The sequence below is a fragment of the Zalophus californianus genome, chromosome 12, assembly GCF_009762305.2.
Source record: "Zalophus californianus isolate mZalCal1 chromosome 12, mZalCal1.pri.v2, whole genome shotgun sequence".
Classification (NCBI taxonomy): Eukaryota; Metazoa; Chordata; class Mammalia; order Carnivora; family Otariidae; genus Zalophus; species Zalophus californianus.
In genome coordinates this window covers 85,194,169-85,208,186 of record NC_045606.1, presented here as the reverse complement: position 1 = coordinate 85,208,186, position 14,018 = coordinate 85,194,169, and the positions used below count along the sequence as shown (strand labels likewise).

At 35.0% G+C, this 14,018-nt stretch overlaps 1 protein-coding gene across 5 annotated transcripts in view; it reads right to left on the bottom strand.

Moving 5' to 3' along the window:
- Nucleotides 1-14,018, bottom strand: part of MKLN1 (muskelin 1) — a 321,865-nt gene that overhangs the window by 73,925 nt on the left and 233,922 nt on the right. For all 5 annotated transcript variants that reach the window (XM_027574044.2, XM_027574045.2, XM_027574042.2 and 2 more), the window contains 2 exons: nt 10,628-10,705; nt 8,044-8,109 (listed from right to left, as the gene is read on the bottom strand). In XM_027574044.2, the coding sequence (XP_027429845.1) occupies nt 8,044-8,109; nt 10,628-10,705 (144 nt within the window). The remainder of the gene's footprint in view (nt 1-8,043; nt 8,110-10,627; nt 10,706-14,018) is intronic.

Sequence of the window (14,018 nt, the reverse complement as noted above, 5' to 3'; positions counted from 1 at the left end):
AATAAAGAAATCCCAAAAGAACATATGGTCTAAAATAGAACATAAATACATCTAGCTGTTTCTGAAAAACAAAAACAAAAACAAAAATAAAAAAACTTCACATTAAAACTGTTTTCCTTCTAATGCAATATCAAAAACAATGGTTAAAACTAGCTCTGGGGAGTTAAAACTAGACACCTCAAGAATAAGGTGATGTACTGCCTTGGCATTCCCATGGAAACTAGGGAAATTTTTTCCAAATATATTATGGTAGGCTTAACTCCTCAGAAGTCAACCTTTAAGTCATTCCAGGTATCTTGAAAATTAGGTTTCTTCTAACTCTGAAATGTCTATTATATCCATGGGCTGTTTCACTGCAACAAAACTGATTTCTTGCCCCATGAATAGTGACAATCTTTATACATAACACTGTTATCATCCACCTCCTTCTTTATAATAGTGCCTCTACTTTCTTCAAATATTTCCCCCCTTTTAAATGTCTTATATCTACTGCTTACACAAGCCCCCCAATTATTTAAAAAGTTACATTTTCTTTTCTTTTTTTTTTTTTTTAAAGATTTTATTTATTTGAGACAGAGAACGAGACAGAGCACAAGGCGGGGGGGAGCAGAGAGAGAGGGAGGAGCAGACTTCCTGCTGAGCAGGGAGCCCGCTGTAGAACTTGATCCCAGGACCCTGGCCAGGATCATGACCTGAGCTAAAGGCAGACACTTAACTGACTGAGCCACCCAGGTGCCCCTCTTTCTTTCTTTCTTTCTTTTTTTTTTTTAAGTAAGCTCTATGCCCTACACGGGACTTGAAGTCATGACTGCAAGATCAAGAGTCACATGCTCTACTGACTGAATCAGCCAGGTGCCCTTTTTTTAAAAAGTTAAGTAAGACATACAGGAACATTGTAAAGCTATCTACTCCCTAACTGGCATGACTTAGGCCTATTTATGTGGAGACTGTCATCTAAGTTAGGCCCCATCATGAACAGTTACAATTCAAAGTACACTTAGAAATACTGTAACATCATTAAGAAAATTCTTGACATTCATAGAGCTGGACTGTCTTCTAAGAGATTTTTATCATATTTTCATGTAATTTCAAACACTAAGTGAATTTTCTAAGTGAAATGTCCCATTCTATGCCCCAGAAGCTACAGAAATCAAAACAATGCTTCTGGGTAAGAACATACCATTGGAACAGGATTGAGTTCTAGTGCTAACTGGGCAATCAAATCAAATACGGGCCACATAACCTCCCTGGGTCTTAGTTTTTTCACTTACAAAACTCTCAGTGTTGTGGTGTAGTTCTTCAGTTGTAAGTTACCTGAAAACATTCTGAAGGCTATCAAGCACAAACAGCACTTCTACTTTTAAAACATGCACAAAAATAAAAAATACTCTGTAGTTAACTAAGTGCCACAGATGCAATAAAAACAGCATTACTGTATCCAATTCCATGACTAACTCAGTACCTAGAACTTCCTGGCTCTGTACAAATGTGAAATAATGGCAATTATTTGAAACTTAAAAAACTATCATATCTCAGAACTATAAAACAATTCATTATCATTAGTTAAGTAACATTCTGTTTCCCAAATGGCATGCAGCAATACCAGATACTTCAAGTTTTACAGGGAAAAAAAAAGAATTTTCATCTGGCTTAAAAATTATTTGCCAAGGCCTCACTGTAAAGGCAATTAACCCTGTTAAATTCTGAAGCCAGGAGAGGGAGGGGGTGTATAACTAAAATAGCAATAGCAATTGACCTTTTGTTTTATAGTGTTTCTGGGTACCCTCTGGATAAGGTTACCCTGGTTCATTAACTTTAATAACCCTTCCTCTTGGGCTCTGGGTTCTCAATGTTCTTTCTGAAAAGCAGGTCTCTTTGTACGCATAAATTCTCACAGCAAAGAAAACCCACATTTCCACAACAGCCTCATTGATAGCTGAGCAAAATAAAATCTGGCAGAGAGCAAGCATCCCAATGGAATCAATCCAAGATGTCATTCTTGTCTGTGAATGCTTTGTAGTCCCAGCTGAAGTTTAATAGTAAAATTGAATGAATCAGATGGAAACAGGACCTTTTGACATACCTGAATAAAATGCATGACAAAATTTTAATTATATCATCTAATCATTTAAGTTAAATCATTCAGAGATGAAATATTATCTAGAAACAAACATGAGCAAAAGTATCATTTAATGCATAAAGGGTATCAAAAACTTTTAAAGATTACAGAAATAAGTGGAGAGAACTGTATTAAGAAGTAAGGAAACAGAAAAAAGAAAACATTATTTGCAACAGGGTCCAGTCTCATGCTTATCCTTACGTAACAATTCATAGCAATTCATGTAACAATTCACGTACATCCCTGTGCAGTACAGTCTTCCTCAAGCAGCAACCCATTCTCTATATTTTTTTCTTAAAGGCACATAGGCTGTTGTGGCTATCCATTTCTCCCAGCACTCAGAGGAACGTACAGTCAATGTTTTCCCAGGGCTAGTCTGAATTGATAAGGTATTTCACAGAAAAGAAAGAAGACAGTCCCTATCCTCAAGGAGCTTACAATCTAATCAAGAATATAACACAAGTACATAAATCATCATATGCAGGGCAGACTAAATGCCATAAGAAAGGTAAAAAGCACCATCCGAGTTCAAAAGAGGGAAGAGAGTATATACCTGAGGGGACTCAAGAAAGGTATTTGACCTATGCATCAGAACGTGGCTCTGGGGGCACCTGGATGGTTCAGTCAGTTAAGCGTCAGACTCCTGATTTTGGCTCAGGTCATGATCTCAGGGTTGTGAGATGGAGCCCCATGTAGGGCTCCGTGCTCAGTGGGAAGTCTGCTTGAGATTCTCTCCCTCTCCCTCTGCCCCTTGCCTGCTGACATGCATGCTCTTTTCCTCTCTAAATAAATAAATCTTAAAAAAAAAAAAAAAAAGACGGTGCCTCTGTTGGCAGAATGGGAGAAAGAGAGTAGAACGTTTCAAGCACGGTAAAAAGTATAACAAAGGCACAGAGACAGAAAAACACATGAGAAATGTTTTATTTTTTTAATTTTTTAAAAAAGATTTTATTTATTTGAGAGAGAGTGAGCATGAGGGAGAGAGAGAACAGGAGCAGAGGGGCAGAGGGAGGGGAGAAGCAGTCTTCTCATTGAGCAGGGAGCCTTATGTGGGGGCTCCATCCCAGGACACAGGAATCATGACCTGAGCTGAAGGCAGACACTAAACCGACTGAGCCATCCAGGCGCCCCACATGAGAAATGTTTTAAAACACATGGACTCTAAACTCAGGCAGATCTCAATAGAATGGCAGTTCTACCACCACAGCTGGGTTCCTTAACCACTGGTTTCCTCAAGTCCAAAATAGCACACCACAGCACCTAATCCATAAAGCTACTATCTATGAGTATTAAATTACATAATGCATGCAAAGTGGTTAAAACTGTGTGATGAGTAAATGCATTGGTCAATTTAAAAGAACACAAAGTACCAGGTGGAGATGATGTTAAAAAGACAGGTAGTGGCCAGATCATAGAAGGGGTTAAATGACAATATAAAGGCTTTGAACTCAACTCCACAGACCATCGAGGAGCTTCAGAAGATCCCAAGCAGAGATGTAACAAGGCCAGCTCTGAACTTGCAGCATTATAGGACTTGACTGAGAAGAAGAAGCCAGAAAAAGAGAGGGATTGGAAATAAAGTGACCAATATAGCCTATGTTCAAAATATCAAACCAATTTCATTCTGAGACTGAATGAATCAATCATCAATCAGTGAGTCAATCTGTCATTTCTGAGGCCACAAAAACAAATTCAACCATATTCTTTAGCACAAGTCTTTTTGGTACCAGTACTAAATAAATCCTCCAGTGACTTACCACCAGCAATACTAATATACACATCTTAAATATACTAAAAATAAGGTAGAAATATTAACACATCACTGTCTTTTCACCATTCAGCACAAAGAAGCAGGCTTTTTATTTTATGAGCCCAAATGCAAGATTTATCCTTCTATTCATTCTTAGGGGTAAATCAGACTGTGCTGAATGAATAATCCTCCACAAGATGGCACACTATTTTCATAATTAAATCCATGTTTCCACTTTGAAACAGTACAGAATACAAACCCTACACACTCACATAGCATGGGCCCAACATTAAACAAAATTTATGTGTCAAAAAGAAGAGGTAGGAAAAGAGTTAACAGGATAGTGAAGGAAGGTAACTTAATTCTTAGTTTAATATATAGATACCTTGAGAAAAACAAATGAAATGGAAAAAAAGTTTTAAGAAACATAAATTTATATTCAAGATAAAAATGAAACCCTGTCAGAACATTTAATTCAAGAGTTTAATCCTTCTGAAAATGCAGTTAATAAGACCTTAAATTGACATGAGAATTTTGTAGAGAGGAATGAATTAGAAGGAGAAATCTATTTTACATGTTCTTTAACCTTACCTTCTTTAGCCATTCCCCTGAACTCTTATGACCCAGCAGATTATCAACTGGATTCATCTGCCTCCCTTTATAAACAGAACTATATTCTTACATAAAGCTATGATTACAAATCTAGAGACTGATACTTTGGTTGAATTCAATATATATTTCCTGTATATATATTTCAATATACTTTGTATTCTTACCAGAATTCCTTTCTGGTAACTATATGAAAGAAAAAAGATTCATGTCATTGGAAGCTAAAGAAATACAGCTAAGTGAATATGTTTGTAAATAACAACTAAAACCCATATTCACCTATTTCCTTCAAAAGTTTCTTTAAGGAATCTAAGGAAAACCTATATATGGCACTGTGGAAAAAAAAGGAATAAAGAAGCAAGCAAGCAAACACTTTCATATAATTAGTACAGAACAAAGGTTCAGATTTCCATAGAAGGGCTCTACCAAGTGACAAGCAACACGCCTTTAACCTCTATTTAGTTATCAAATACTGGGATTTTTGCCTGAGTCTCATTACCTATCCTGAGAGATGAAAAAAGGCTGGCACTATAGGTTCTCAAATTCAACGAGAGTTACCCAACAAAGAACTTTGTGGTACAATGAACATTTAAATTTTCATCTGAACAAACTTCCACATTGAAACAGAATAGATATACCTTTTCTCTCTATTTGCCCTATTTTACCCAGAGTTAAAGAACCGAACTGGAGAAGTGCCAGGTATAGGGATCATAGTCAATAAAACTGACATACATATTCAGTAGGACAAAATACTATATTTCTTCTCTACCATGGTATAAATGACAGAATTCACTTAGGATGACAGAAAGCTCTGAAATTAAGTAGTAAAATGTATGCTATCAGGTACTTTTCTAAATTGTTACTCTACCCTTAGAGCTAGAGCAAAATGAAAAAAAAAATAAAAAAATAAAAAAAATTTAGGAACCATTATATTTTTAAGAAAACAAGATACATGAAACACTGGGAAGCAATAATTGCTTTGAAATACAAGCCACTTTAAAGATGAAATGAACTCTATGAAGTTTTACACTAGTGAAGGTCTTCTTAACTTTTTAAGAGTCCTTTTGATGATCTGATTCTCTTCCTAGAAAAATGTACATACAAACAAAATTTTGTATATAACTTAACCAGATTAAGAGCCCTTGCTCCAGAAATCCTTAAAATGAATATTTAAAATAATGACTGGGGGTCTCTACTACGTTTCACTACTCTGGCATCAACTTTATTAAGATAAAACTTCTAGGTTATTCAAACTCTACTTGGGGAAAGTCATTCTTTACTACTAACTCTACCTAATCCTTATCAGCAAAATTCTTAATTTTTTTTTCTAAAAATCTTAGAAGTATATGGTTTCCCTTCCTCTCTAAAATATCAGTCAGGACAACACAGATAAAAGATGAAGCAAATATACTGAAATAACATTGGTTAGTTAAAATGTGGGATTATGGGTAAGTTATTTTTTTCCCCCAAGACTGCTTTTCAAGTTGTTTTAAATTATTTTTCCAAAGTTTTAAAATTGTTTTAAAATATTTCCACTGTGTGATTCTGTCAAAAACTCAAACCAAAAATTAAAAAGGTCTCTAGACTTACATAAAATTCTCTCATTAAAACCAATCAGTATATACTGTACATAATGTTGCACATAAAAATACATATTACATAAGTAATATATACATTATATACAAAATACATTATTTGATTTAACTCTCCCAATAACATATTATTCCCATTTTAATCATCATAACTCATTCATGATCAAATAAAAAGTCAGTGGTAAAGTCAGGATTCAACCCCAGGTATGTCTAACACACTGCCTTCTCACAAACTGAACCCTCAACCATTATATTTGGTTGCTATGTCAGCAAGACCAGACTAGAAAAAGTTCTTTCAAAGATTAACAATAAATATAATCTCTTTGAAGATGATTTAAGATCAATCTCATGGTATCCGTTATAAGAGGGCTCTGGTACAGACATGATAGGAAAATACCTTGGTAACTGATACTATTAATAGTTTTATAATAGAAATAGAAGGATTTCTAAAGAGCAAATCCAAAGATATCCCAAATTCTGCTCTGTACCTAAATTAAATTCAGAAAGCATCAAACGTTGCCTGAAGGAATGCAAAGCTCTATATAACAGTTAATTTTTCTACCTAGATCCCAAGGTAATGATCACTACAGCCTTGAAGAAGCATAGTCTATATACTAGAAAAGAATAAGCAGAATCATCAGAAAATTTAAATATATTAGAATATAACCAACAACATGGGTGCCTAAGTGGCTGAGTCAGTTAAGCATCTGCCTTTGGCCCAGGTCATGATCTCAGGGTCCTGGCATTGAGCCCCGTGTTGAGCCTACTCAAAGGGGAGTCTGCTTCTCCCTCTGCCCCTCCCCCCTGCTTGTGCTTACTGTCTCTCTCTCTCAAATAAATAAATAAAATCTTAAAAAAAAAAAAGGAACGCATATGTATATTTATTGGATTTTCAGAAGAAAGGAAGCCTAAGACTCTACAGCTGAGTCAAACCTGTATCTGTGGGAGGGAAAGGATTTGGGGAGATAGACCAACATTAGGGGAGCAAGTTCAGATGCCCTGAAATGAACCTCTTCCATACAGAAACTAGTAATACTCCTAAACCAGCTCACAGGTTACTATACAAATTTAGCAATTTATTTTAAGAGATATTATAACCTCTCTTCTTGTTACTTAGAAAACATTTGTGAAAATACATTAATGCCTAGAAGATAATTATCTAAACTGCGATAATTTTTATTCTTAATTACTTTATGATGTGAGTCAACAAAAATTATTCCTGAGGCACCATGAATCAGCATAACACAGTAACAGAACTGAAAAAGTAAAAGTAAAATATTACTTGAATGGATACTGACACTCCCTTAAGTATTCTAAAACCAAATAATAAAGGAAAATTATACTGAATTCTTGGTATTTGCTTTTCCAGATGGTAATTTAAAACCTACTATAATTTTAGCATTAACCTCTAAATACAATGGTATCTAAGTTGTCCCAGGCTGTAGAAACCTAAGAAAAATTTTACCAAGTTACAGAATAAAGTCTAAAAGGCAGCAAAAAAGAATAGCTAAAACAAATTATTTATAGGTTTATGAAGAGTGTTAAGCAATTAGTGGGTCTATCAACACTTAAGCTACTTAATTTGATATTCTTTCTCAAAAAATATCTTCATTCTCTTGCAATAATTCCCATATTACAGCATTAAAATACAAGTGCACCGAAAACCCAGAAATACTCCACAGTTTACTACAAAAACCAAACATATATAAAACCACACACACTCACAGCTAGAAAGGGCAGCACATTTCTTTTAGGTTACCTAATATCAATTGTGCAGCAGTCTCCCTTCCCTCATGTGTTACTACCTCCTTTATGTTAAATCTGTGGCTAATGTCCTATTTTCTTTGCTACTTGGTTATTACGGCTGGTATTTCACCTCTGCAATGAATGGAAGAAGTATCTTTGTGCTTACCTTATATTTTAGAATGTATAACTTTTAAAAGAATTTGCTTTCCACTGCAAATATTCCTCACCTGTTTGAACATCAATAACCATTTGGTGGCCCCCTCTCATTCCTGGTCGGTTATCTTCTCCATCACCTGAAGAAGAAACAAATATGTTCTTTAAAAAGAATAAAAAAGGGGCGCCTGGGTGGCTCAGTCGTTAAGCATCTGCCTTCGGCTCAGGTCATGATCTCAGGGTCCTGGGATCAAGTCCCACACTGGGCTCCCTGCTCGGCGGGAAGCCTGCTTCTCCCTTTCCCACTCCCCCTGCTTGTGTTCCTGCTCTTGCTATCTCTCTCTCTGTCAAATAAATAAAATCTTTAAAAAATAAATAAATAAAAAGAATAACAGAATAACTGGAAATCCAGAGTAACTGCATTCATAAGTCTGCAATGAGCAGTACAATTAAAACAGATTTATTCTTTCAGGGGCGCCTGGGTGGCTCAGTCGTTAAGCGTCTGCCTTCGGCTCAGGTCATGATCCCAGGGTCCTGGGATCAAGCCCCGCGTCAGGCTCCCTGCTCAGCAGGAAGCCTGCTTCTCCCTCTCCCACTCCCCCTGCTTATGCTCCCTCTCTCGCTGTGTCTCTCTCTGTCAAATAAATAAAATCTTAAAAAAAAACAAAAAACAAAAAACAAAAACCAAATTTATTCTTTCAATATCAAGAACAAGTAAAAAGACTCAAAAGAAATAATATATTTATGTTTATAATAATTACCCTGCTCTTTTTCAGGCTATTAATTCAACAGGAAACATTCTTCAATGTATTTATGACCAGTGCCATAAATCCGCAAGGAGGCAGGATATTCCATAAAAACATTAAGACAAAAAATTCTAAACTATTGGCGTGACAAAGTGAAGGGGGAAAACAGTTACAGAATTAGATCTCAGGTCTCTAGTCCAAGCATACCTAATTAGTATAATGAGCAGTTTTAAAGTTCATACAACTAAGCTACTGAAAACCAGTATGTTATTAAGTTTTGTATTAATTTATATTACCACATAACTTGAGTACTGACCGAGAAGTGTAAGATTTACTTCCCTCTGATTCCTATTTTCATCATGGAGATTAACAGGCAGTTTGAAATATAATCAGGGAAACTTTTAAACTTCTGTAGAACTATGGTTCAACTTGTATTATATCTTACTTTATATCAAATCTTATATAAAGATACAACTTCATTTCAATGGTTCAACAGGTTGCAGGATTCTAATGCCTGTCTTGATATAAACCAGAAAACTTTTTCTTTATAACTCCCCTATTAACTGAAATATATTACTTCAGCTAATAATTTTCCATGTCTCAGCTTTCTCCTATATAAAACAGGGACCATCCACGGTTTTACTAATTTCACTGGGGTACTGTGAAAAATACTGAAATGTCAGTTCTTATATAGGGAAGATATCACGCCAAACTGAAGTATCATTCCATTTCTACTGTATTCAAGGACTTTTCATTCAGAACTCCTCTGCAAATTCTTTCTCCTTTCCAATATAGTTATGTTAAGATTGCACGGCTTGTTATCATTGAGGTTTTATCTTTTTCTTCCTTCTTCCCCGCCCAGTCAGTATTGCCACTTTCAAGAACAGAGTAAGACACTAAAATAAATTTATTGTCAATATGTTTGCATTTTATATATTTAACCCATTAGTTTTCAAATACACAATTACAATCTGCTACAACATGTGTTTCTCTGACAAAAATCACCTCAAAAATGACTGATAAAGCAGGAGAAATGATGTCTGAATAACAGAAATTATGGAGGTTTGTAAGCAATTTTCTCCAGTATATTAATGTTTAACACTATCAGGGGAGAGCTTTCTCCCAATTAAAGAGAAGTGCTTAGTAATTTATGGACTGTCAGAAAAAAGCTAAACATCCACAGAACTGCCTTCCTTTAATGCAAGTAATTGCACTAAACAATTGCTACACTTTCCACTACATTAACCATCTGGCAAAGCAGTGAGTCAAGATCAAGAAGTGACAAATACTTTCCCCTGTATTAAAAAATGGATTAATGGAGAAGACTATGCTCTGGATCAGATTTTAAGTTTTGATAAATACCCTCTAAGGTTGACAGCTGAAAGAAGGAAGCATGAGTCCCAGGGCTTAAGCCTCCAATCTCACTGTGATGCTCAACAGAAATGCCTGTAAGGAGTTAACTGTACCAGTATTTATTTTTATCAGGGTTACCACGCTAGTTTTCATTCGTATCTGCTTCAAAAGTTCCAGAGATTTAGAATGGCATGCCCCATTTCTACTTTCCTCATAAGCCCTGTTCATTTTAGTGAGCAATTCTGCAAAACTGAAGGTGTATCAGGAACGCATTTGGCATGACAACACTATGCCTATAATTTTACAGTACCTCTATAAACACAGTTTATGAGGGGATTTTGTGTTAAAACTGCCCAATCTTCTGTTGTAGTGATAAAACAAAAAGGTTTACAAGAAAAGTTTAATATTGTAAACTAACTCCTCTATCTAGTTAAGGAACCTATATCTTATGTTAAACACTTGATATCCCACACAAAGTACTGTAAAACTTGAGCTGCCCTGGGAAAAATGAAACAGACATTAAAGCAAAACCACTCACAACCCAGAAAATAAGGCTTACCTTTGGTGCTTTTGGGAATAATTTGACTCCATCGTGGCTTATATTCCTGTTGACTGATGTACTGATTGAACAAACCATCTGCAAATATCCAAGAATGAGAGAGAATTATTTATATCTTAACTGGCTTACACTTTTTATTATAGCAAAAAAACGAAAAAGCCTATATTAAGGGAAATTACTAAAAAGCACATTCTTAGAAAATGTGTCACTTCAGTTTTCACGCTATCAAATATAAATAGTAAAGTATTAGTTGACACAACCATGTAAACAAATTGTTTTAGTGGCAGCTCATACTAAATTTACTATGTTTTCCCCCATTTTTGTCACGACAAATACAAGAAAACTAGAGAAGAAAATGAGTGCCATGACAACTTTGGTGTAGGCCCTTATATCTTCAGGAAGATTCATTTTGTCTTAGTTAAGATAGACTAAATATGACTTAATTAAAAAAACAACTTTATGAACTAGGCATTATCATCTCTGTTTTACAAATGGAGAAACGTGTGTTTAGAGATAATTAAGGAACTTAACCAAAATCATGCAGCTCTTAAGTGGTAGGCAGGGCCTTGTGTTTCACTCTGCCTTACTTCTGAACTTATTTCATCAATAAATTAGTAATTTACTTCTTAAGAGGAGTTGTTACACTAGCTGCCATAGATTGAACTCCCCATATGTATCTATTTCAATAATTATCAAGCCCTAATCCCATGTCCCTCAACAAAGATTAATTTAAGAATGGTGTGGACCCCAATTCTGGCTAATGTATCCAATGTTTCCTTTGCTTATAAATAAACATACCAAGAAGATAAATCTACTTTTATTCTTCTGGAAATTTTCCTATCTGTATGCGATGTACGGATCTGTACAGGTATGAGAATGAAGTCAATTCAATAATGACGACAAAGCAGAGACAGGAAAAGAAACTGGATCACTGAACTGACCAACCATGAAATCTACCTCTGGACTTGTCATGTCATATAATAACATATTCTTACTTTTTAAACAAGGGTTTTCTTTTACATGAATCCATGTAGATTATAATTTATAAAGACAACTTTACTATAAATTCTATCATTTGACTCTGATCTCAATCTGAAAAAAGGTTTTCCCTTTTTCTTCATTTAGTCACTGAACATAAATACTTTTCCAAAGAATTTATAAGTAAAACTGTCTGTTCTCCGTGACTTACACACTTGCCACAGACTGGGTAACGTACAGACATCTCCCTAATTTCTTTCTTTTCTGGGTAATTATGAAGCTCAACTGCAACCACACCCTTTAGCTTTCAAGTCTTTTCAGATGGCTTTAACTAAAAACTTCCAACCCATATACGCCTCTAGTTGCTCTTTTTCTTTGCCTTTAGGACTTCAAAGTTTTTGTAAAAAGAAAGTTCTAATATTCTTTCCTTTTGAAGTCAGCACTCAGACATTAGCGTTTATATTTTAATTGTTATAGTAAGGGGAACAAGTAGATTCATGAGTTATTTTCTTTTAAGATTTTATTTATTTATTGGAGAGAGAGTGAGAGAGAGTGCAAGAGCAGGGGGGGAGGGATAAAGGCAGAGGGAGAAGCAGGCTCCCTGCTGAGCAGAGCCTAACGCCAGACTCCCGGGAAAGGATCCCAGGACCCTGAGATCATGACCTGAGCCAAAGGCAAACGCTTAACCAACTGAGCCACCCAGGCGCCCGATTCATGACTTATTTTAGTGAGAGTGTTTCTATCATAATCTACTCCCCTGTGGGCTTTTCTGGTAATTCTTGCCCATCCACCCTACTCTGACCAATACTCTCCCATTACAAGAACTGGAAAGCTCTTTTTCAGATAAAATTAACAGAGGCTCCTATTAATAATGATAAGATGATAGTAAAATATATATCATTAATTTAGAATTCTATAGACATAAAACAGAGTAACTGAATTTTATTCAGTTTTGAGAAAGACACATAAAAGTTAAATAATCCTTTTTAAAAAATTAAACAGAAGACAATTATTTGATAAAGACAATGATTTTAAAATATGCATTAATTCTACATAATGGCTAACTGAAGAGAAAGAAAAAAGTAAAAGACAGGAATATACAGAGACGAATAGAAAACTAAGAAAGACAAGGAAACTGCAGACATGAAAAATACAAAGCAAAAATAGAGAAAACTAGAAAAGTTATAAATTTCATTTTTTTAACAGTAACCAATTGCCAGATTACATAAGTCTCTTATACTAATTATAATTAGTTATACAACTTTGATAAGTAAGTTCCTTATTTGTAAAACTTGTTTTTAAGAGTTGGATAGGGCCAGAGGTTCCTTCCAAATTCTGGCACACTAAGATTCCACCACTGTTATAACCCAATATATTTACTGGAACTATGTGTGTCTGGCCGATTTTACCTTATGTTCATTTTGGGAAAGTCTTCATCTCCTCTTTCAACCCTTAGGCGTTATTGCACTATTTGGAAAGGGAACTCATAATCCACCAGGGAAAATTCTTTTAAGAGCTGCTATGGCAGTGATCACATCAAGAGTTCTACTCAAATGAAGGATCCCATCCCTGATCTTTCAAGTCCTTCTGAACATTGCAAGTAAAATTAAATTCTCTAATTGTTTCTTCAACCAATCCTTCTACCCCCACTCCTACTAACCTAAAAAGCTTACAAATACTCTACCCATCAAGACCTTCATGTTGTTTTTCTTTAATCAAACACAATTGTCCTATGAAAATATTGTTAGTAATTTTCAAAGCAAAAAGAACTCCCCAACATTATATAATTTCTGTAAAATAATTTGTAAATACACACAGAGACACACAGGTGGAAAAAGGTAAAACACTGTAATGCATCAAAAAGTTATGTGGTTTTCTTTGGTTTCTAGGATTAGGATGATTTTTTTATTGGGGTTTTTTTTCTTTATACTTTCCTGTTTTCCCCATTTTTTTGCATTGAGTACTACAATTACCAGAAGCCACAAAACAACTAATATATGGAATTATTTTCTAAACCTCAAAAGAATTTTGTAACATAGTTATTGTTACATATTGTGACATAAGCCATTTTCATAGCCTTTGTTAGTCCTGAAATGTCTATTCTTCACAACTCACTAGACACATCCACATTTCGACAATCAGTGCTTTATACATTAACATTAGCTTGTTTATAACAAGACAAAGAGAGCCAAATATGTCCAAAGTTTATTTACAGTCAGGCTTGCAGAGGATATTACTTGCAACATTTAAAATATTAACTACTCCAAGTTTAAAATATTAGAAATTATGATTGTCTTATTCTAGGTAGATAAAATTAATCTTCTCCTGAAAAATGGACAGCTAATAGCACATCAGATATGCTCAGTATATAATAAAAGCTTAGAATAGAAAAAAAGGGCAGAGAACAGGGGGA